This window comes from Aethalodelphis obliquidens, unplaced genomic scaffold, assembly GCF_003676395.1.
Source record: "Aethalodelphis obliquidens isolate GAN/ISIS:26980383/991018 unplaced genomic scaffold, ASM367639v1 scaffold6, whole genome shotgun sequence".
Classification (NCBI taxonomy): Eukaryota; Metazoa; Chordata; class Mammalia; order Artiodactyla; family Delphinidae; genus Aethalodelphis; species Aethalodelphis obliquidens.
Genome location: NW_020837950.1, coordinates 57,595,068 through 57,620,206, shown reverse-complemented (window position 1 = coordinate 57,620,206; position 25,139 = coordinate 57,595,068). Strand labels below are relative to the sequence as shown.

The 25,139-nt window shown below is 36.1% G+C and overlaps 1 protein-coding gene across 3 annotated transcripts in view; it reads right to left on the bottom strand.

Moving 5' to 3' along the window:
• The window catches only part of AFG2A (AAA ATPase AFG2A), a 339,272-nt gene that overhangs the window by 204,211 nt on the left and 109,922 nt on the right, over nucleotides 1–25,139 (bottom strand). For all 3 annotated transcript variants that reach the window (XM_027103655.1, XM_027103656.1, XM_027103657.1), the window contains exon 14: nucleotides 22,843–22,969. In XM_027103655.1, the coding sequence (XP_026959456.1) occupies nucleotides 22,843–22,969 (127 nt within the window). The remainder of the gene's footprint in view (nucleotides 1–22,842; nucleotides 22,970–25,139) is intronic.

Here is a 25,139-nt window from a genome sequence, read left to right as displayed (position 1 = left end):
TGATATCTCATTGTGGTTCTGATTTGCATTTCTCTAATAATTAGTGATGCTGAGCATCTTTTCATGTGCCTGTTAGCCATCTTTATGTCTTCTTTGGAAAAATGGCTATTCAGGTCTTCTGCCCATTTTTTATTTGGGTTGTTTTTTTTTTTTTTGATATTGAGTTGTATAAGCTATTTATATATACTGAAATAAGTGAGAGACAAATACTGTATGATATCACTTACATATGCAATCTAAAAAATGAAACAAATGGATTTATACAGCAAAGCAGAAACAGAAAACAGATATAGAAAACAAACTAGTGGTTACCAAGAGGGGAGGGACATGTTAGTATGGGATTAAGAGATACAAACTACTATGTATAAAATAGATAAGCAACAAAAATATATTGTATAACACAGGGGATTATAACCATTACATTGTAATAACTTTTAATGAAGGATAAACTGTAAAAATACTGAATCAATATACTGTACACCTGAAACTAATATAATATTGTAAATCAACTATACTTCAATCAATCAATAGGTAAAATAAATGAATACATAAAAATGTAATGGATGACTAAAAAAATTAAAATAGAAGCAGTAGATCCTACACACAGGAAACATTTCAGGTAAGCATCACCATCTTGTGTCCAAAAAGAGTAATTGCAATACCAAATTTATTGTCAAATAGAGAACACAGATGATGACAGAGACCAGCGAGTATGAGATCTAAAATCCATTTTTCCAAATTTACTCTGATGTATACGCCAATACATTATGGCATACAAAGTCTACACTGTTCATGTTTGATGATTATAATATTTCAAAATTTAACTGTATTTCAAATTAGATGGCCTATATCTTAGGAAAAGAACTGAGTTTTCTTATATTATATGCCCCTGTCTGATACTTTTGCACACCCCTTCCAAACACAGAAACACACACACTGAATATAATGCCAGACAAAAAAATGGAATATTACTGTTAACGCTCTCTATGCACTTTAAAAGTAATCACCAAATTAGCTCTTCTATTAATGATTTTAAAATATTCAATAAATGGCTTCAGATTTAGTTCTTGGCTACACTTAACACTAGTTCCCTAATATGAGATTCTATAAGCATTAATAATCCAAGTGAAGAAGATTTTTCAACTTTCAAAGTAACTCAATTTTAGATAATCATATAGACATTTCTGTTTTAAGTAAAAATTATTTTTACCTTAATAGAAGCTTTTAAAAAGAGCATACAAAATACAGCAAAATATTACAGGCTGAACAGACAACTGTGAAAAGAGAAAATATGCAGCTCAACAAGTTTTCGTTTTTGAAAGAATAATAAATTTTCAGGGAAGAAGTTAAAGTGTTCTTCAACTGTCAACTAAGTTCTCCATTACACAACAGCACCTTTAAGGCTGATTTATGGCTTTTCCCCCCCTTTTCTGACAATCAAGTGTTTAAAAAGAAAAGTCACTTTTGTACCTGGATGATATTTGCTTACTTTATAACCTGTATGAAGAAAGGAACTTTTCAATAACAAGAAAGTTTGAAAAGGTGATACCTGAAAAAACTTTTTTAAAAAAGACAAATAAAACCCAAAAAACCAAAAGAGAAACCTCAGACATCTGTTTGGTAAATATCAACCTTTTATGTAGCACTTGTAATCTCTATTACTATCTATCTCTGTGTCACAAAGTAAGAGAAATGTAGAACATTACTGATACATCAGAGATTGTCTAGTACATCTTTGACAGGTACAGAAACAGAGGCCCAGAGAGGCTAAATAATTTCAAAGAATACACAGTTTGATAGCAACAGAGCTAGAGTTAGAAGAGTTAGAAACCAAGATCCCTTCATCTGTGTCTGTCTCATTTCTTTTTCTTTTTTTCCAAATAGGTTCACTTCATTTTATTTTATTGAGATATAATTTACATCCCATAAAATATACCCACCTAAAGTGTACACTTCAACGTCTGTAGTACAACCATCAACAGTCTAGTTTTATAATATTTTCGTCATCTGGAAAATTTCCCTCATGCACATTTGTAGTCAATCTTCACTCCCACGCTCAATCAATAAACTGCTTTCTATCTCTATAGGTGTGAATTTTCTAGAAATTTCATACAAATGGAATGATACAATATGTAATCTTTTATATTTTCTTTTACTTAGAGAAACGTCCCTGAATTTCACCCATGTTATTGTGTGTATCAGTTATTCATTCCATTTTTTATTGAAGTACAACTGACTTCCAATATTATATTAGTTTCAGGTGTACAAAACAGTGACTTGATGTTTTTACACATTATGAAATGATCATGACAATAAGTCTACCTACCATCAATCACCATATACAGTTATAACAATGTTTATTGACTATATTCCCTATGCTGTACATGACATCCCCGTGACATATTTATTTTATCCCTGGAAGTTTATACCCCTTAATCCCCTTTACCTATTTTGTCCATCCCCTCACTCCCTTACACTCTGGCAACCACTAGTTTATTCTGTGTATCTATGAGTCTGTTTTGTTAGGTTTGTTCATTTGTTATGCTTTTTAGATTCCACATGTAGATGAAATAACATAGTATTTATGTTTCTCTGTCTGACTTATTTCATCTACCATAATACCCTCTAGGTCCACCCATGTTGTTCCAAATGGCAAGATTACAATTTTTTTTATGGCTGAGTAATATTCCATTGTGTGTGTGTGTATGTGTATCACATCTTTATCCACTTATTTATCGTTGGGCACTTAGATTGCGTCCTTATCTTGGCTATTGTAAATAATGCTGCAATAAGCACTGGGGTGCATATATCTTCTTGTATTAGTGTTTTTGTTTCTTGGATAAATCTCCAGAAGTGGAATTTCTGGGTAACATGGTAGTTCTACTTAATCCTCACTAATACTTTTTAATTTTTGTCTTCTTGAAAACAGCTCTGACAGGTGTAAGGTAATATATCATTGTGGTTTTGATTTGCATTTCCCTAATAATTTTGATGTTGAGCATCATTTCATGTGTCTGTTGGTCATCTGTGTGTCCTCTTTGGAAAAATGTGTATTCTCTGCACATTTTTAAATTGAGTTTTTTATTGATGTTGAGTTGTATGAGTTCTTTGTACATTTTAGATATTAACCCCTTCTTGGATATATTATTTGTAAATATCTTCTCCCATTCAGTAGATGGTGGCCTTTTCATTTTATTGGTATTTTCTTTCACTGTGCAAAAGCTTTTTATTTTGATGTAGTCCTATTTATTTATTTTTGCTTTTGTTGTCCTTGCCTCAGGAGACAGATCCAAAAAAATATTGCTAAGACCAATATCAAAGAGCTTCTATGTTTTCTTCTAGGGGTTTTATGGTTTTAGGTCTTATGTTTAAATCTTTAATCTATTTTGAGTTTATTTGAATATGGTATAAGAAAGTAATCCAGTTTGAATCTTTCACATGCAGCTGTCCAGTATTCCCAACACCATTTATTCAAAGAGACTGTTTTTTCCCCATTGTACATTCTTGACTCCACTGACATAGATTAATTGCCTATATAAGCACGGATTTATTTCTGGGTTCTCTATTTTGTTCCATTGATCTGTATGTCTCTTTCTGTGCCAGTACCATACTGTTTTGATTACTATATTTCTGTAGTACAATTAGAAATCAAAAGGCATGTTGCCTCCTACTTTTTCTCTCAAGACTGCTTTGGCTATCCTTTGTGGTTCCATACAACTTTTGAGGATTATTTGTTCAAGCTCTATGAAAAATGCCACTGGAATTCTAGAAGAGATTGCACTGACTCTGTAGATTGCTTTGAGTAGTACGGACATTTTAACAATATTGATTCTTGCAATCTATAAGCACAGTATATCTTTCCATTTATTTGAGTCATATTTAATTTCCTTCATTAATGTCATAACTTTTGGAGTACACATCTTCACTCCATGGTTAAATTAATTCCTAGGTATTTTATTTTTGATGCAACTGTAAATGGAATTGTTTTCTTAATTTCTCTTTCTGATAGCTTTTTGTTAGTGTATAGATGTAACAGGTATTGGTATATTAATTTTGTATCCTACAAATTTACTAAATTCATTTATAGCTCTAATACATTTTTGGTGGAGTCTTTGGGGTTTTCTATATACAATATCACGTCATCTGCAAATGCTGAAAGTTTAACATCTTCCTTCCCAATTTGGATGCTTTTTACTTCCTTTCCTTGAATATTCTCTGGCTATGACTTCCAATACTATGTTGAATAGATGAGGCAACTGGGCATCCTTCTCTGGTTCCTGATCTTAGAGGAAGACCTTTCAGCTTTTCAATACTGAGTCTGACGTTAGTTCCTGGTGTGCCATACATGGCCTTCACATATTGAGATATGTTCCCTCTCTACCCACTTTGTTGAGAGCTATTATAATGAATGAATGGATACAGAATTTTGCCACTTTTTCTGCACCTACTGAGATGATCACATGATTTTATCATTTGTTTTGCTAATATGGTATACTATTTTGACCGACTTGCAGATACTGAACCATCCTTGAATCCCTGGAATGCATCCCACTTGATCAATGTGTACGTTCCTTTCAATGTGTTGCTGAATTTGGTTTGTCAATATTTTATTCAGAATTTTTGCATTTATGTTTACCATGGATGTTGATCTGTAATTTTCTTTTTTTGTTGTGTCTTTGGTTTTGGTATCAGGGTAATTAATGTTGACCTTGTGGAATGAGTTTAAGAGCATTCCTTCCTCTTCACTTATTCTGGAATACTTTAAGGATACTATTACTTCTCCTTTAAATGTTTGATAGAATTCACCCATGAAGTCATCTGATCCTAGACTTTTGTTTGTTGGGGATTTTTCAATTAAAGTTTCAAGTTCTTTACTACTAATCGGTCCATTCAGATTTTTTATTTCTTCCTGTCTAAGCCTTTGAAGATTGCACGTTTCTATGAATTTGTCCGTTTCCTCTGGGGTGTCCAATTTCTTGTAGTGTAATTGTAGCAATTTTTTACGACTTTTTGTATTTCCATGGTACTAGCTGTAAGTTCTCTTTCATATCTAGTTTTATTTATTTGGACCCTCTTTCTTTCATAATGATTCTAGCTAAAGGTTTGGGAAGTTTATTTTTCCAGAGAAATAGCTCTTGGTTTCATTGATCTTTTCTAATGTTTTTTAAGTCTCTACTTCATTTATTTCTGCCCTGATCTTTATTACTTCCTTCCTTCTACTAACTGTGCGCTTTGTCTTTTTCTCGTTCCTTTGGGTGTGAAGATAGAGATTTTTCGTGTTTCTTGAGGTAGGCTTGTATTGCTATAAACTTGCATCTTAGACTACATTTGCTGAGTCCAACAGATTTTGGAAAGTTGTGTTTCTATTTTCATTTCTCTCAAGGTTATTTTTTCATTTCCTCCTTGATTTCTTCATTGACCCATTTGTTGCTTAGTAGCATGTTGTTCAGTTCTCCATGTGTCTGTATTTTCTCCAGTTGTCCTGTAATTCATTTCTAGTTTCATACTGTTGTGCTCGGAAAAGACGCTTCATATGATATTAATCTTCTTAAATTTATTCATTTTTAAATTTGCTAACATCTTTATTGGTGTATAATTGCTATAAAATGTTGTTAGTTTCTGCTGTTTAAAAAAGTGTATCAGCTATATGTATACATAGATCCCCTCCCTCTTGAGCCTGCTTCCCACCCTCCCTATTCTACCCATCTAGGTGGTCACAAAGCACCAAGCTGATCTCCCTGTGCTACGAAGCTGCATCCCACTAGCTATCTGTTTTACATTTGGTAGTGTATATACGTCAATGCCACTCTCTCACTTCATCCTAGCTTATACTTCCCCCTCCCTGTGTCCTCAAATCCATTCTCTACGTCTACATCTTTATTCCTGTCCTGCCTGTAGGTTCATCAGAACCATTTTTTTTTACATTCCATACATATGTGTTAGCATACAGTATTTGGTTTTCTCTTTCTGACTACTTCACTCTGTATGACAGACTTTAGGTCCATCCACCACCTCACTACAAATAACTCAATTTTGTTTCTTCTTATGGCTGAATAATATTCCACTGTATATTCGTGCCACATCATCTTTATCCATTCATCGGCCAGTAAACACATAGGTTGCATCCATGTCCTGGCTATTGTAAACAGTGGTGCAGTGAACACTGGGGTGCATGCATCTTTTGGAATTATGGATTCTCCGGGTATATGCCCAATAGTGGGATTGCTGGGTTATATGGTGGATCTATTTTTAGTTTTTTAAGGAACTTCCATACTCTTCTCCATACTCTATCAATTTATATTCCCACCAACAGTGCAAGAGGGTTCCCTTTTCTCCACACCCTCTCCAGCATTTATTCTATGTACATTTTCTGATGATGGCCATTCTAACTGATGTGAGGTGATACCTCATTGTGGTTTTGGTCTGCATTTCTCTAATGATTAGTGATGTTGAGCATCCTTTCATGTGTTTGATGCCAATCTGTATCTGTTGTGGAGAAATGTCTATGTAGGTCTCCTGCCCATTTTTGGATTGGGTTGTTTGCTTTTTTGATATTGAGCTGCATGAGCTGCTTGTATATTTTGGAAATTAATCCTTTTTTCATTGCTTCATTTGCAAATATTTTCTCATTTGCAAATATTTTCTCATTTGCAAATATTTCTTCATTTGCAAATATTCTGAGGGTTGTCTTTTTGTCTTGTTTATGGTTTCCATTGTTGTGCAAAATCTTTTAAGTTTCATTAGGTCCCATTTGTTTATTTTTGTTTTTATTTCCATTTCTCTACGAGGTGGGTCAAAAAGGATCTTGCTGTGATTTATGTCAGAGTGCTCTGCCTATGTTTTCCTCTAAGAGTTTTATAGTGTCTGGCCTTATATTTAGGTCTTTAATCCATTTTGAGCTCATTTTTGTGTATGGTGTTAGGAAGTGTTCTAATTTCATTCTTTTACATGTAGCTGTCCACTTTTCCCAGCACCACTTATCGAAGAGGCTGTCGTTTCTCCATTGTATATTCTTGCCTCCTTTGTCAAAGAGAAGGTGACCATATCTGCGTGGGTTTATCTCTGGGCTTTCTATCCCATTCCATCGATCTATATTTCTGTTTTTGTGCCAGTACCATACTGTCTTGAATACAGTAGCTTTGTAGTATAGTCTGAAGTCAGGGAGCCTGATTCCTCCAGCTCCGTTTTTCTTTCTCAAGATTGCTCTGGCTATTCGGGGTCTTTTGTATTTCTATACAAATTGTGAAATTTTTTGTTCTAGCTCTGTGAAAAATGCCCTTGGTAGTTTGATAGGGATTGCACTGAATCTTTAGATTGCTTTGGGTAGTATATTCATTTTCACAATGTTGATTCTTCCAATCCAAGAACATGGTATATCACTCCATCTGCCTGTATTGTCTTTGATTTTTTTCATCAGTGTCCTACAGTTTTCTGCATACAGGTATTGTGTCTCCTTCTGTAGGTTTATTCCTAGGTATTTTATTATTTTTGTTGTAATGGTAAATGGAAGTGTTTCCTTAATTTCTCTTTCAGATTTTTCATTGTTAGTGTATAGGAATGCAAGAGATTTCTGTGCACTAATTTTGTATGCTGCTACTTTACCAAATTCATTTTCTGGTAGCATCTTTAGGATTCTCTATGTATAATATCATATTATCTGCAAACAGTGACAGTTTTACTTCTTCTTTTCTGATTTGGATTCCTTTTTTTCTTTTATTTCTCTGATTGTCATGGCCAAAACTTCCAAAACTATGTTGAATAATAGTGGTGAGAGTGGGCAACCTCGTCGTGCTCCTGATCTTAAAGAAAACGGTTTCAGTTTTTCACCACTGAGAATGATGTTGGCTGTGGGTTTGTCATATATGGCCTTTATTATGTGAGGTAAGTTCCCTCGATGCCTACTTTCTGAAGAGTCTTTATCACAAATGGGTGTTGAATTTTGTCAGAAACTTTTTCTGCATCTACTGAGATGGTCATATGGTTTTTACCTTCAATTTGTTAAAATGGTGTATCCCGTTGATTGAGTTGTGTATATTGAAGAATCCTTGCATTCCTGGGATAAACCCCACTTGATCATGGTGTATGATCCTTTTAATGTGCTGTCGCATTCTGTTTGCTAGTATTTTGTTAAGGATTTTTGCATCTATGTCCATCAGTGATATTGGCCTGTAGTTTTCTTTCTTTGTGACATCTTTGTCTGGTTTTGGTATCAGCATGATGGTGGCCTCGTAGAATGAGTTTGGGAGTGTTCCGCCCTCTGCTATATTTTGGAAGAGTTTGAGAAGGATAGGTGTTAGCTCTTCTCTAAATGTTTGATAGAATTCGCCTGTGAAGCCATCTGGTCCTGGGCTTTTGTTTGTTAGAAGATTTTTAATCACTGTTTCAATTTCAGTGCTTGTGATTGGTCTGTTCATATTTTCTATTTCTTCCTGATTCAGTCTTGGCAGGTTGTGCTTTTCTAAGAATTTGTCCATTTCTTCCAGGTTGTCCATTTTATTGACATAGAGTTGCTAGTAGTAATCTCTCATGATCTTTTGTATTTCTGCAGTGTCAGTTGTTACTTCTACTTTTTCATTTCTAATTCTATTGATTTGCGTCTTCTCCCTTTTTTTCTTGATGAGTCTGGCTAATGGTTTATCAATTTTGTTTATCTTCTCAAAGAACCAGCTTTTAGTTTTATTGATCTCTGCTACTGTTTTCTTCATTTCTTTTCCATTTATTTCTGATCTGATCTTTATGATTTCTTTCCTTCTGCTAACTTTGGGTTGTTTTTGTTCTTCTTTCTCTAACTGCTTTAGGTGTAAAGTCAGATTATTTATTTGAGATTTTTCTTGTTTCCTGAGATAGGATTGTATTGCTGTAAACTTCCTTCTTAGAATTGTTTTTGCTGCATCCCATAGGCTTTGGGTGGTCGTGTTTTCACTGTCATTTGTTTCTTGGTATTTTTTGATTTCCTCTTTGATATCTTCAGTGATTTCTTGGTTATTTAGTAGCATATTGTTAGCCTCCATGTGTTTGTATTTCTTACAGTTTTTTCCTGTAATTGATATCTAGCCTCATAGCACTGTGGTCTAAAAGATACTTGATACGAATTCAATTTTCTTAAATTTACTGAGGCTTGATTTCTGACCCAAGATATGATCTATCCTGGAGAATGTTTTATGAGCACTTGAGAAGAAAGTGTATTCTGTTGTTTTTGGATGGAATGTCCTATAAATGTCAATTAAGTCCAGCTTATCTAGTGTGTCTTTACAGCTTGTGTTTCCTTATTCATTTTCATTTTGGATGATCTGTCCATTGGTGAAAGTTGGGTGCTAAGGTCCCATACTATTATTACTGTCGATTTCCACTTTTACAGCTGTTAGCATCTGCCTTATGTATTGAGGTGTTCCTATGTTGGGTGCATAAATATTTACAAGTGTTATATCTTCTTCTTGGATCGATCCCTTGATCATTATGTAGTGCCCTTCTTTGTCTCTTGTAATAGCCTTTATTTTAAAGTCTATTTTGTCTGATATGAGGATTGGTACTCCAGCTTTCTTTTGATTTCCGTTTGCATGGAATATCTTTTTCCATCCCCTATCAGTGTGTATGTGTCCCTAGGTCTGAAGTGGGTCTCTTGTAGACAGCATATATAAGGGTCTTGCTTTAGTATCCATTCAGCCAGTCTATGTCTTTTGGTTGGAGCATTTAACCCATTTACATTTAAGACAGTTATCAATATGTATGTTCCTATTACCATTTTCTTAACCTTTTTGGGTTTGTTTTTGTAGGTCTTTTCCTTCTCTTGTGTTTCTCACCTAGAGAAGGTCTTTTAGCATTTGCTGTAAAGCTGGTTTGGTGGTGCTGAATTCTCTTAACTTTTGCTTTTCTGTAAACATTTTAATTTCTCTGTCAAATCTGAATGAGATCCTTGCTGGGTAGAGTAATCTTGGTTGTACGTTATTCCCTTTCATCAGTTTAAATATGTCCTACCACTCCCTTCTGGCTTGCAGAGAGTTTCTGCTGAAAGATCAGCTGTTAACCTTATGCGGATTGCCTTGTATGTTATTTGTTGCCTTTCCCTTGCTGCTTTTAATATTTTTTCTTTGTATTTAATTTTTGGTAGTTTGATTAATATGTGTTTTGGCATGTTTCTCCTTGGATTTACCCTGTATGGGATTCTCTGTGCTTCCTAGACTTGATTGACTATTTCCTTTTCCATGTTAGGGAAGTTTTCAACTACAATCTCTTCAAATATTTTCTCAATCCATTTCTTCTTCTCTTCTTCTCCTGGGGCCCCTACTATTCGAATGTTGGTGTGTTTATTGTTGTCCCAGAGGTCTCTGAGACTGTCCTCAAGTCTTTCCATTCTTTTTTCTTTATTCTGCTCTGCGGCAGTTACTTCCACTATTTTATCTTCCAGGTCAGTTATCCATTCTTCTGCCTCAGTTATTCTGCTATTGAATCCTTCTAGAGAATTTTAAATTTCATTTATTGTGTCATTCAGCATTGTTTGTTTGTTTGCTCTTTAGTGCTTCTAGGTCCTTGTTAAGCGTTTCTTGTATTTTCTCCATTCTATTTCCAAGATCTTGGATCATATTTACTATCATTACTCTGAATTCCTTTTCAGGTAGACTGCTTATTTCCTCTTCATTTATATGTTCTGGTGGGTTTTTACCTTGCTCCTTCATCTGCTGCGTATTTCTCTGTCTTCTCGTTTTGTTTAACTTACTGTGTTGGGGTTTCCTTTTTGCAGGCCACATGTTCATAGTTCCTGTCTGTTTTTGGTCTCAGTGGGTGAGATTGGTTCAGGGGCATGTGTAGGCTTCCTGATGGAGGGGACTGGTGCATGTGTTCTGGTGGGTGGGACCAGATCTTGTCTTTCTGGTGGGCAGGGCCGTGTCCAGTGGTGTGTTTGGGGTGTCTGTGAACTTAGTACGATTTCAGGCAACCTCTCTGCTAATGGGTGGGGTTGTGTTCCTGTCTTGCTAGTTGTTTGGCATGGCGCATCCAGCAGTGGAGCTTGCTGGACATTGGGTGGAGCTGGGTCTTAGTGTTGAGATGGAGATCTCTGGGATACCTCTTGATGATTATGTTACATGGGGCCGGGAGGTCTTTGGTGGTCCAGTGTCCTGGACTTGGCTCTCCCAGCTCAGAGGCTCAGGTCTGACACCCGGACGGAGCACCAGGACCCTGTCAGCCACACAGCTCAGAAGAACAAAAAGGAAGAAAAAAAAATTTTTTAAGTTAAAATAAATAAATAAATAAAATTAATTAAATTTTATAAAGACAGAAAGAAGGAAGGAAGGAAGAAAGAAGAAAGAAAGAAGAAAGAAAGAAAGAAAGAAAGAAAGAGAACAACCAAACCAATAAACATATCCACCAATGGTATCAAGCACTAAAAACTAAACTAAGATAAACAAAAAATCAGAAACAAATCAGTCGCAGACAGCAAACCCCAAGTCTACAGTTGCTCCCAAAGTCCACTGCCTCCATTTTGGGAGCATTGGTTGTCTATTCAAGTATCCACAGATGCAGGGTTTATCAAGTTGACTGTAAGGATTTAATCTGCTGCTCCTGAGGCAGCACGGAAATATTTCCCTTTCCCTTCTTTGTTCACACAGCTCCTGGGGTTCAGCTTCGGATTTGGCCCCGCCTCTGCGTGTAGGTCGCCCTCAGGCATGTGGTTCCGCCCAGACAGGAAGGGGTTAAAGCAGCAGCTGATTAGGGCTCTCTTGCTCTCTCAGGCCGGGGAGAAGGAGGGGTATGGTAATCATAATTGGGATGTGGGGCGGGCCTGCAGCAGCAGAGGCCGGCATGACACTGCAACAGCCTGAGGCGTGCCTGTGTTCTCCCAGGGAAGTTGTCCCTGGATCTCGGGACCCTGGCAGTGGCGTGCAGCACAGGCTCCCGGGGGTGGGGGGCGGGGGTGTGTGGGTAATGACCTGTGCTTGCACACAGGATACTTGGTAGCAGCAGTCTTTAGCATTCTATGCCCGTCTCTGTGGGTCTGAGCTGATAGCTGCAGCTCGTGCCCATCTCTGGAGCTTGCTTAGGTGGTGCTCTGCCTTCTGTGGGCACACAGGGAAGGAATCTCATCTCCTCACACACCCCGAAACAATGGTCTCTTGACTCTTCGGCAGGTCCAGAGTTTTTCCTGGACTCCCTCCCGGCTAGCTGTGGTGCTAGCCCCCTTCAGGCTGTCTTCATGCAGCCAACCCCAGTTCTCTCCCTGGGGTCTGACCTCCAAAGCCCGAGCCTCAGCTCCCAGCCCACACCTGCCCCAGCAGGTGAGCAGACAAGCCTCTCAGGCTGGTGAGTGCTGGTCAGCACCGATCCTCTGTGAGGGAATCTTTCTGCTTTGCCCTCTGCACCCCTGTTGCTGCGCTCTCCTCTGTGGCTCCAAAACTTCCTCCCACCCACCCCCCATCTCCACCAGTGAAGGGGCTTCCTAGTGTGTGGAAGCTTTTCCTCCTTCATAGCTCCATCCCAGAGGTGCAGGTCCCATCCCTATTCTTTTGTCTCTGTTTTTTTTCTTTTGCCCTACCCAGGTACGTGGGGATTTTCTTGCCTTTTGGGAAGTGTGAGGTCTTTTGCCATCACTCAGTAGGTGTTCTGTAGAAGTTGTTCCACATGTAGATGTATTTCTGATGTATTTGTGGGGACGAAGTTGATCTCCGTGTCTTACTCTTCCACCATCTTGAAGGTCCCCTTCCTTAAATTTATTAAGACTTGTTTCGTGGTCTAACATGTGATCTATTCTGGTGAATGTTCCACGCACACTTGAATGTGTATTCTGATGTTTTTGATGGAATGTTGTGTAAATTAATCGATTAATTTAATATGATTTAATGTGCCATTTAAGGCCACTGTGTCCTTATTGATTTTTCTGCCTGGATGATCTATCTGTTGATGTAAGTGGGGTATTAAAGACCCCTACTGTTATTGTATTACCACCAATTTCTCCCTTTATGTCTAGTAATATTCCTTTACATATTTAGATGCTCCTATGGTGGGTACCTAAATATTTACAAATGTATCTTCTTCTTAGATTGACCCTTTTTTCACTTTGTAATGCCCATCTTTGTCCTTTGTTAGGATCTTTGTTTTAAAGTCTATTTTGTCCGATACATCTATTGCTACCCCAGCTTTCTCTCTGTTTCCATTTGCACGGAATACCTTCTTCTATCCTTATAATTTCAGTCTGTGTGTGTCGTTAGATCTGAAGTGAGTCTCTTGTAGGCAGCATAGGGGTGGCATCATTTTTTTTTTTTAATTCAGCCACCGTATGTGTTTTGATTGGAGCATTTAGCCCATTTACATTAAAGTGATTGTATGTACTTACTGACATTTTAATTGTTTTCTAGTTGTTTTTGTAGTTCTTCTCTGTATCTGTCTTCTCTTGGTCTCTTGCCTTGTGGTGTGATAATGTTTGATTTCCTTTCTCTTTATTTTTTATGTATCTACTGTAGGGTTCTGATTTGTGGTTACCATGAGGTTCATTTATAACAGCCTATTTATACAGCTGTTTGTTTGAAGCTGATAGTCACGTAAGTCAAATTCATCCTAAAAGCACTACATTTTAACTCCCCCCACCATGTTTTATGTTTCTGATGTCATATCTGCAGCTTCTGCAGCTTTTAATTTTGTGTATCTGATAACTACTCACTATAGTTATAGTTGAATTTACTACTTTTTTCTTTTAACCTTCATACTATCTTTTAAAGTGGCTGACACACTGCATTTGGCATATGCTTGCCTTTACCAGTGAGATTTTTTTCTTTCATATATTTTCTTATTTCTAGTTATGACCTTTTGTTTTCTGCTTAAAGAAGCCCCTTTAGCATTTCTTGTAAGGCCATTTTAATGGTGATTAACTCCTTGAGTTTCTGCTTGTCTGCAAAGCTCTTTATTTCTCCTTCATTTGTAAATGGTAACTTTGCTGGGTACAGTATTCTTGGGTTCTAAGTTTTTTCCTCTCAGCACTTTTAACATATCATACCACTCCCTTCTGGCCTGCAAAGTGCCTGCTGAAAAATCAGCTGATGGTCTTATGACTATATATTAACTCTTGAACATCATGGGGGTTAATTTGTCTATAACTTATACTCAGCCCTCAGTATGCATGGTTCCTCCACATCCATGGATTCGACCAAGGACAGACCATATAATTCTGTTGTATTTACTATTAGAAAATATCTGCATGTAAGTGGACCCTTGCAGCTCAAACCTGCATTGTTCAAAGGTCAACTGTAGTTGTTTTTCTCTTGCTGCCTTTAAAATGTTCATTATCATTAACTTTTGCCATTTTAGTTACGATGTATCTTGGTATAGATCTCTTTGGATTCATCTTGTTCGGGACTCTGTGCTTCCTGGACCTGAACATCTGTTTCCTTTCCCAGGTTAGGAAACTGTTCATCTTTAGATGGATGATGGCCTGGATTTCCACAGCATCAGGAGACTTTAGAGCAGCAAACAACTAAATTATTTTTGATACCCAAGTAACAGTTAAAAGCCCGAACTCTAGGAGTTTATATTATTCTTTGTTAGGCTATTGCTTGTTAGAAGAGTACAGTGCTCAATTCATGGTATTTCATGCATTTGTGTTGACTATTAAGGAAGAAATGATCATGTCTTCTCACCCTATAATGCAAATGTTAGTATGCTTGATGTTGTTCCAGAGGTCTCTCAAAGTATCCTCATTTTAAAAAATCCTTTTTCCTTTTTACTGTTCTGATTGGGTGATTTCCACTATTCTGTATTTCAGATAACTGATCTGTTCTTCTGTATTATCTAATCTGTTGTTGATTCCCTCTAGTGTATTTTTCATTTCAATTACTGTATTCTTCAGCTCTGGTTGGTTCTTTCTTATATTTTCTAACTCTTTGTTGAAGTTTTCACTGTGTTCCTCCATTCTTGTCCCAAGTTAGTAAGCATCTTTATGACCATTACTTTTAACTCTTTATCAGGTAAATGACTTATCTTCCTTTCATTAGCCCTCCTCCCCCACCCTGCCCAGGGTTGTATCATTTTCTTTCTTTTAGAATATATTCCTGTCTCCTCATTTTGCTTTGACTTTCTGTTTGTTTCTATGAAGTAGGTGAAATAGCTACCTCTCCTGGTCTTGAAGGTATCACCTTGTGTAGAAGCATCCCCTGTGTAGATTGAATGTGCTGTGCATCTTTGCAGGCCAGCTGGAGCTGGAGTGGGTGCAGGCTAGGGGAATTCTGGGGTATAACACGTTGGGGCCACCCTGGCTGGAAGGCTGGAACTGGAGCAGGCATGAGCCAGGGGGTTCCACAGTTCAACTTCTAAGGCTTAAATGAAATTACTAGCATAAGCCCAAGGCAGTGAAGCTACTACTTAGCAGAAGACTCTAAGGAAAGACCTGGACATTTTAGTTTTGTTTTTCTTTTGCTCCTGATGACTTTAAATTCAATAGCAGTCCACAGTGTGATTGACCTGGCTAATAAACTAACACAGTCCTGGAATGCATTAGCTGAAGCACAGTATTCAGATTAAATTCCTTAAGTGTCTCAGTCAGCTCTGCACTGATCACACTAAAAATTAATTATAGTATATACATTTGTGGATACCACAATTTCAGAAAGAAAGGAACAAATGGACAACATTTCGGGGGGGGAAAAAAAGGGTAAGAATGCTGAAGATGGAATAAGGGTATCATATGAAATAAAACAAGATGCCAAACCCGGAGGAGGAAAGATTGGTTCGTGAGATGGAATGTAAAGATAAGACACACAATACAGTTTTCAAAAATAAAGAACCACATAGAAGAGGTATTAAAAACTGTTCTTTATAGCATTTTGGAGTTGAATCAGGCTGGTGTGTAGAAGCTTTAGGCAGAAAAACAGCTGCTTGTTCAGTAGACTAAAGAGCTTTCTAATAGTCTGAGACAAAGATGAAGTGGTCTATTTCATGAGTTAACAGGTTCCCCATCAGTATAGGCAAGTAAGCAAAGGATGGAGAAATGAGGGGTAGAAATTTTATAACAGGGTCAATGCATCAAAAGGATAACTAGACTATCACACCTTCCAAGTTCTCTCCAATCTTGAAAAAATTAATTTCTTTTAGAATTTGTGTATCAAGGACAATATGTACTTTATTATGTTATTACTCTTTCTCTAAAAGAAGATTAAACATACTCCTATTTGCACGGTGACATAATCAAATATTATTTACTATCAAATGCATAAACATAGACTCTTAACTCCTCAAAATTTAAATATCTAGCCTGAAAATCTCAATGATAAAAAACACTACAGAGAGCATTCAACTCACAATTATAAAAAGCAAAAAAACCAATGCAACTATAAGACTGAGGTGCCATGAATAAATATTTGCTATTTTTTCATATAATAAAAAACTTCATTTCTATATTTATGGATTTTGGTAAGTCATTCAGTTGGAAAAATAATTATTTAGTCCAAGAAAATGTATTTTAAAAGATTAAGTATTAAAAAATGTTCAGGAAGAGACTGAAGGTATTTTAAAGAACAAGAAGTTAATACAGCCTTCCTACTACTATTGGTTTATTTTAAGCTCAGCATGATATTATTGACTTATATATAATTTATCTTCAGAAAATTTATGCAATACATATATTTAAACAATCTTTAGAAAAATTTTGTGGTTCATGTGTGAACAACAGAAATTAGAGACTTTAGGAAACTGCTAAAAGCTTACAAGGATAGATCAATGGTCAGTAAGCTTTTTCTGCAAAGGTCTAAATGGTAAATAATTTAGGCTTTATAGGCCATAGGTCTCTACTGTAACTACTCTACTACAGTAGCACAAATGCAGTCACAGACAATACATCAAAAATTAGTGTAACTATATACCAATAAATCTTTATTTATGAGGCCCGAAATTTGAATTTCACATCATTTTCACATGTCACTAAATCATCTTTTCTGTCCAACCATTTAAGTATGTAAAAACCATTCTTAGCTCATGGGACGTAGAAAAACAGTTGATGGGTCAGATTTGGCTCACAGGCCACACTTTGCTGACCCCTGGGACAGACAGTCTTTATCTTAACTTCTAAATGAAACATGACCCACATATGCATACAACCTCTGACCAAAAATTCTAATACCCCATTCCCGAAGCTGAAACCCTTACAGCTGCTACCATAATAGATATGGTGAAAACACTTGGCGTTTTAAAAAACAAAAAAGAAACATATAAACACTCAGCAACAATAATAAAACTACTTCTAACAGTCCTGTAAAATGATGGTAAAGCTGAAATTGGAAGATGACCTTGGGAGCAGTAGCCCAAGTCTGACCACACTGTGGCTCACCTTCTAACACCCTAAGACTCTCCACATCATTTTGATAAATATAAAAGATCAATAAGCATCCTTTCCTTAAATACTTACAGGAAAGTAAAGAATTATGATTCATTTAAACTTTTAATGTTTCTTAGATCAAGCAGCTTGTTTTTTAGTACTGACTTAGCTGAGAACAGCAATAATAGATGAATGGGACTTTTAATTTATAACTAGGAAGGGTGGGGAGGAAAACCATTCACAAACATATTTTTAACCTGTCTGAAGATATTTTTGGAACACAATTCATTTAAAATTGGAAGCTACATATATTTAGCTTCTCATTTGCTGACATTTCTAAACATGCTAATTTTTTCCATGTTACAAAGCAATCAAAATCAACTTTTAATTTATAGTATTTAAGAAATAAAAATACTGTCATATTTAACACATCAACCCATCTCCCAGAAAAACTGGAAGGAAAATTAATGCCAGTTTATAACTTCCATGAGTTAAACATACTAAGTTAAAAAATAATTCTGAACACTGAATTACTCAAGACCTCTACAAAACTTACAAAAAATCGAGCAATCTGTTCCATGGATGTCTCAGAGCAGAATTTTTAAAATTTTACAAATTTATTATTATAAGAAAACCAGGTTTCAGGCTAGAGATAATAATTACAATAGTAATCATTATTGAGAGCCTATTATATACCAAGCATCAGTACTAAAAGTAATCAAAGGGACTCAATTTTAAAATATTCATAAAATTAAACAATTTCGAAGCTTGTTTAACACTAGGATAAGAAGACATGATCATTTCTTCCTCAATATTCAACAAAAATACATGAAATACCATGGATTGAACACTATACTCTTCTAAAAGGGGCTATGTAAGCAATAGCCTAACAAAAAATAATATAAACTCCTAGAGTTCAGGCTTTTAACTATTATTTGGGCATCAAAAATAATTTAGTTGTTTGCTGCTCTAAAGTCTCCTGATGCTGTGGAAATCCAGTCCATCATCAACCTAAAGACAATGTAACTACTTGACATCACAATCTCATTAATCTTCATCTGTCCTTCATATCCTGTCATTCTTATGCAAAATGGACTCTTAAGGATGCAACTTCTCTTCACTTATCTATAAGCTAAAGGAGGAGGGTAGGGGGGTAAAAGGTCTATGGAGACTTCAGGATACCACTGGAGACCCCAAGCAATCACTTTACTCGCCTAGTGTGCTACATTACAGCTATTGTGTTTGACATGTAAATATGACATAGCAGGAAGTAGGATAATGTGATTCTTGAGCTATGTGTCTCACTTCCCTTGCTGAAGCCCCAGGAAGCTCCAGCTTTAGTTTCCCCAGACTATATGAAACTGAAATATTGTCCAAAAAAGACACGAAAAATGTGCAACATATGGGTCACATAATGATATCAATTTCACTCCTCTGACAGTCCAAGAATTCTCTCCGTTCCAATATACTAACTTAAGGTCATCATGACATAGAGGTTGTGGGTTAATAGGCAAAAGGACTGTAAAGTAAGCTAGCTAATTTACAAGGCCAAACACCTGAATTAAATGTAGCCAAAGTTAGACTAAATGCATTATTTCTTTCATACTAGAACAGTCCTTTTTCTTTCCAGTTTTAAGCCAAAACCAAAATCTCTACCTTTCAGTATCAGCACAGGAAATTTACTTTAATTCTCCTCTTGCCTATTCTCTTCCTACTACCGTTTCCTCCAGACAAGACAGGTGGTGAAAACTATGTCTATTCATTTCATAAAAGGAAGTTTTTTAAAAAAAAAAAAAATCATCTCTTAAGACTGCTTCGTTTCTAACGGCACATTCAGCACACAGTTTGAACACCATGTTCTAATCACAAATGTGCTGAAACTTTTTTTTATAGTGCTATTAAACAATACACAAATAATGCTGTGTAACAGTTCAGAGAAAAAAATCTAGAAAATATACTTCTGATATAGTTTATACCATCTGAGTAATAACAGAAGTACAGTTAACAAAAAATTCACACTACATATGAATATGGAATTCTACCTGGAATAGAAAACGATTAAAATATTTTTTACAAAAATCACTGATTATTTAAAGTAGTGTTTTTTTGTACAATTACAGACATATGCAGAATTTAGACCATGGTTCAATGTACTAAATTCAAAGTTGTACTTGAAAGCATAGCATATCATTTGATGATCTTGAAGGCACTGCTTTACCACTTAAAAATACTTTTTCCATTTACCAATTTTATGTTTTACTGCCAGTCATAATTATATTGTTTCATCTATTACAAATTAAACACTATAAATTTTGAAAAATTTGAATAGTAAATTAAAAAGGTCTTTAGATCCCCTGACCTAGAAAATTGAGTCTTTGTATCTAATTACAAACACTTTCAATATCTTAATTTAAGTGTGCTCATCCAAGATTAGCTGGTTAAAAAAAGTTGGATTCCTAATTTTTAAAACTAATCAATGTATGTACATGTGTGTATATATATGAACATGTGTGTATATATATGATGCATGCATATACACAAACATACAAGCATATATATAAATACACATATATATATGTGTGTGTTTGTATATGTTTGCACTTCTCTCTGAAGCCTCCTGAAGCAAAGGTTAATCAGTCAAAAGATGTTACCAGTGTGTAATAATATTGGTACTTAAAACACTTATTTTGGACAATTAGGTGGTTTGAGAACCAAGGTATTAAAGGTAACATTTTACAAAGGATCAAAAATACGACTAGAATTTTGGCAAGATATTTTCCAAACTTTAATTTCTCAAACTGTGATATTGGAGACTGTCACCTATGAGTTGACATAATAAAACACAGCATCTGCCTTCTAAGGCAAATATTATTAGCAAGTAAGAAACCTATTTAAAACAATGCACAAAGAAATGTAAAAAAGAACCACTTCCATCCCTTCAATCTCCTGCCTTCGGAGACAAGTTCTGCCCAAAATCCAGTTAATCATTTTCTCCAAGAGAGCCAAGATATCCACAGACTAAAGTATCCCAGAAAGTATGGAAGTCATCTACCATTATCTTTGGGGTTTTGACGTATCCTAAGATGAGGCTGAAAAAAGGTCCAAAACCTTAGAGTGGCCCAAGATAACTTATTATCTCTAGGTTTATATTAAAAATTTCTTGGGGTCTTTTGTATCAGGTATAGGTAAAACCTAGGATAAATTTCACCTTACTGCAAAATACAACAGTTGGGGTTCAATCTAGGTCTTACAGAGGGAAAAGTAAGCAAAAGAGGTAAGTCAACAATTCTACTGTATTAAATAATAGGCTTACTATGTGTTATACATATAAAGAACATGAAAAATGTATCCTTAAAATAAAGGGGTTTAAATTCATTTATCCTTTTCTATTTTAAGAGAGAGTATATGTATAACTTGAAAAAGATATATCTGGACAAGGCAAGGTGGAGAAATGCTCCATCTGAGAAAAGGTAGAATCCACAGAAAAGGACATTTCAAAGGAGAAGGTTTGTAGCCAATCAAATGACTGGCAAAGATAAGTTGGTCTCTGTGAAAGTTGGAAGTTGTTCTTAGTGCCCAGAAGAGAACTCACATAGGGGTCGGGGAAGAAGCTGAAGAGCACTGTGGTAGAAAGAATTTTGCTCAGCCACAAGATTCTGGTCCTCTGCTAGACACACACCTTCTCCCAGTTATTCCATCAAATGTTGGACTAGTTGCTATTGGGAAGGGCTTTTGCAAATGTAATGAAGATCCTGAACCAGCGGACTTGAAAGTAGAGAGATTTTCCTTGGTGGGCCTAACTTGATCAGATGAGACTTCAAAAGAGACTAGGCTTTTCCTAGCAATAGAAATTTAAAGCATAAGATGGATAAAATATGATGGAGATTCTCCATCGCTGTCTTTGAAGATGGAAGGGACCACGTATGTGGGTCTCTAGGAGCTGAGAGTGGCCCCCAGCTGACATCTAGTAAGAAAATTCAGTCCTTAGGTCTATAGTCACAAGAAGTGAATTCTGCCACAATCACGTGAGCTTAGAAGAGGAATAGCAGCTCCTGATGAGAACGGTCGGCCAACACCTTGTTGAGTCCCTGAGCAGACAACTCCATCATGCCACACCCAGATTTTGACCTACGTACAGAAACACTAATAAACGAGTATTGTGTGAAGCTGTTAAATTCGAGGTAATCTGTTACACAGCAAGACAAAATTAATACAAGCACTAAACAAGCTAAATCATACAGCTTGATTTAGAAGAACCCAAGAGGTTTACTATAAGCCCAAAGTCCTACTTCAAGACATGTGTCTAACATCAAAGACATACAATGTTAAGAAACCAAAGAAGGCCACTATTAGATTAGACGTTGTAGAGAAAAAAAAAACCTAAGAAATTTTAGAGCTCATTAGCCATGGGGTAACCAGGAGACAAATGTCATAAAAATACAATGTATATTTACCTGGATAAAGATGATTCTTGGATTCACTGAAACCAAAAGGTGGGATTAGGTAATCTTTAAGGTCTCTTTCAGCACTTTCTGTAATTCTTGTCAAGACACAATTCTATCTTTTTTATAGACATGAGAGATGTCTGGGCACCAACCCAGATCCTACAAATGCTCATAACTTACCTAGCTTCTTGTAAAACACTGCAGCAGAAAGGGCACAATTTAACTTATTAAGGTTTAAAGCTTTCTTACCTGCATTTGACCAAAGGACTTTATCACACAGCAAAATACCTTCCCACATAAAACCTCTTTTCATATCTTCAAAAAGATGATTTCTTTCAAAATCCCATTGTTAAAACCGAAAGTTTGTATATATGTGCACAGGGAGGGAGGAGCTCATAAGGTCATGGACATGAGGCAATAACAGCAACAAAAAAAAGAGAAACTGGTTCACGCCCTGGGAGTAAATTTTTACTCTCAGTTTAGATCATTAAGTATAAATTAGGCACTTAAAAGTTAAGTGAACTCATTTATTAAAATATGACTTGGGGAAAAGTAGTGGTAGCAAGAGCTTGAAAGTGTTAATTTTGCACCTATGTAGCTTAATGTAAGCCTAAGTAACTTCTTAAGAGAAATAAAATCCATTGTCATTTTTATTCTAATTACTCTGAAAGCAACTGAGAGGCCAGGACTTCTAGAAAGTTGTTGAAAATAACTTGAGTCTAACTAGTAGTAAATAGCCGGAAGCTTACCTTAAAATGAATGAAAATATTAAAAAGTTCTCAAAATAAGATGAAACACAAAAAGAATTTCAGAACTTAAATACTCTAGGGAAATATACTAAGAATTTAATGCAACAATGGGGGAGGGAAAACTCAAGGGGTTACAAAATAGTTTCATTAATACCAACCATAAGTAATAAAAACATAAACAAATTCTTTTCTCAGTTCTCTTCATTTCCTTTAGCTTAATCTTTCAGTATCCTCTAAATGACAAACTGATTAGAAAGTAATTTGACAGAAAAAAAACCCAAAACCCAAAAATCCCCAACATAATCAAACGATCCAGTTCTTGATTTTAAAATGCCCAGACTGGCTTCTTTCTTACCTTGTCTATCCTATCTGGACGGTTAGTAGCTGCCAGGATTGTCACATCCTTTAACTGTTCAATGCCATCCATTTCTGTCAAGAGCTGAGCCAAAACACGATCGGCTACATTCCCAGCACCTGATGAACTGATTTTTAAAAATACAGTTTTAAAAATCTCTTTATCTATCCCCAAATACTCTTACTATTTTTAAAAGATCGTATATTCTATAACAAGAAACATTATGTCTTTTTCAAAACATAAAATGCATGCTTCAGAATTCATTACTTGTTGAATTAGATCCAAGAACTAACTATATTAAATCATTCCTTTTCCTCCATCAACAACCATGATTATTTTCTCTCCAATAATGAAATGCTAAGAGTGTCAAATATAAAAGATCTGGGAAGTAAGAAATAAGATTATAAGTAATTATTTAACTTAATCGATATTTACATTCTTTCTTTTTTTTTTTTTTTTTGCGGTACGCGGACCTCTCACTGTTGTGGCCTCTCCCATTGAGGAGCACAGGCTCCGGACGCGCAGGCTCAGCACCCATGGCTCACGGGCCCAGCCGCTCCACGGCATGTGGGATCTTCCCGAACCGGGGCGTGAACCCGTGTGCCCTGCATCGGCAGGCGGACTCTCAACCGCTGCGCCACCAGGGAAGCCCCCCGATATTTACATTTTATATGGCAAATAAACTGACAGGAATTGGGAATTAAAAAATGAATAAGATACAGACTCATTCTCACATGAACCTTAGAGCCTATGCGAGACAGAAAACTCTTTACAAACCTATAGCAAACGGGATATTTCTGACCTATCTTGATATTTTAAAATATTAAGAATATTTTAAAAACACATCAGCAGGTAGGGGGTCATCACAATACCCATATCTAGAGAAATAGGGGAAAAAAAACCATTTTATTTTGTTCCTTTTTTTCATGCACCAGGTCAATTACAAAGCTACTCCTGAACAAACTACACCTTAATTTAATCTCATTTCCTTGATCACAAAAAATTACTGAATATTGATTTTTAAGAAGTAAACTCAACAGGTCTTAATAGTGAACAAAACCCTGATATTACACAATCAAGGCCCCACAATAATAATTCTCATTAGCACTAGCTGGGATTTACTAGGCTCTGTTCAGAATTGGGAAATATATAATAAACATCTAGGTGGACAATTACAGAGTGAAACAGCATTGTAAGTATATTAAACATATAAATTCAATCAGACACAGTTGAGAGTGGGAGGGGGGAGAAGAGGGAAAGAGGATAGAAGAGACAGACCCCATACCTTTGTCTTAGCACCCATGACAGCAAGTACACCTTAGTATAATCATCACATAATATATTTAATAATAAGGTAATCAGGATCTCTAAATAAAAGAATTTAGATCTCAGTGTGCATTACAAGTTCAAAAACTTGACACAAAGGAGAGTAGCCCCTAACTCACACTAATCAGACATACATGATGTTGTTACACAAATCATACTGTCAATTAAATTAAACGGTTGGTCCTTCCAGATTGTTATATAAATTACACTGTCAATTTATTAAATGGTCCTTCCCAATGTCAAAAAGTTTGGGACCAAGCAAGGAGCATCTGGGAAGCCACTGAGATTTGTCTTGGTTAACATTAATTCCTGCAAGTAACCAATTGGCTGGTACATGGATTTGCTGATCTGGGTCTACTTAAGATTAAACATTTTGAATAAATAGATTATATATCTTTCCAAAACCGCTTCAAAATGTAACTTTTCCAAATGTTAGATAGGAACATTGCTAGCAAAAGCTCTATGGGCTCCTTCATGATGACTGCAAGCATATAAGCATTTAAGGATGCCAACAGATTACATCCAAGGCCTTTAATTGTATCTACTTTGCTAATTGTTGTGATCCTACACTACAAGGGGCAAAGGAAGGTCAAACGAACAGGTCTTGGGAGAGTCAAGGTGGGCTGTCCAGAGGTGATGGCTTCTAACCTACGACCCGAAAGATGAGTGGGGGCCAGACCAGCAAAGAAAAAGATAGGGAAGAGAGAGAATACAGAACACTGAAAATGGAAAACAGTTCAGAGTAGCACAGCATAGCAGTAACGTAAAAATGTAAAATATTAGCAGAGAAAGATAAACCAAGGCTGGATGACAAAGGCTTTATTATCCAAATTACTAAGTTTGGATTTTGTCCTAAAGTTGATGGGAAGTTTCAAGTAGAGACATGACAAGATCAGATATATGTTTTTGAGGACTACAGCGGCTACAGTATAGGAAACAGATCACAAAAGGGCAGTTTTGGTATGCTTTCC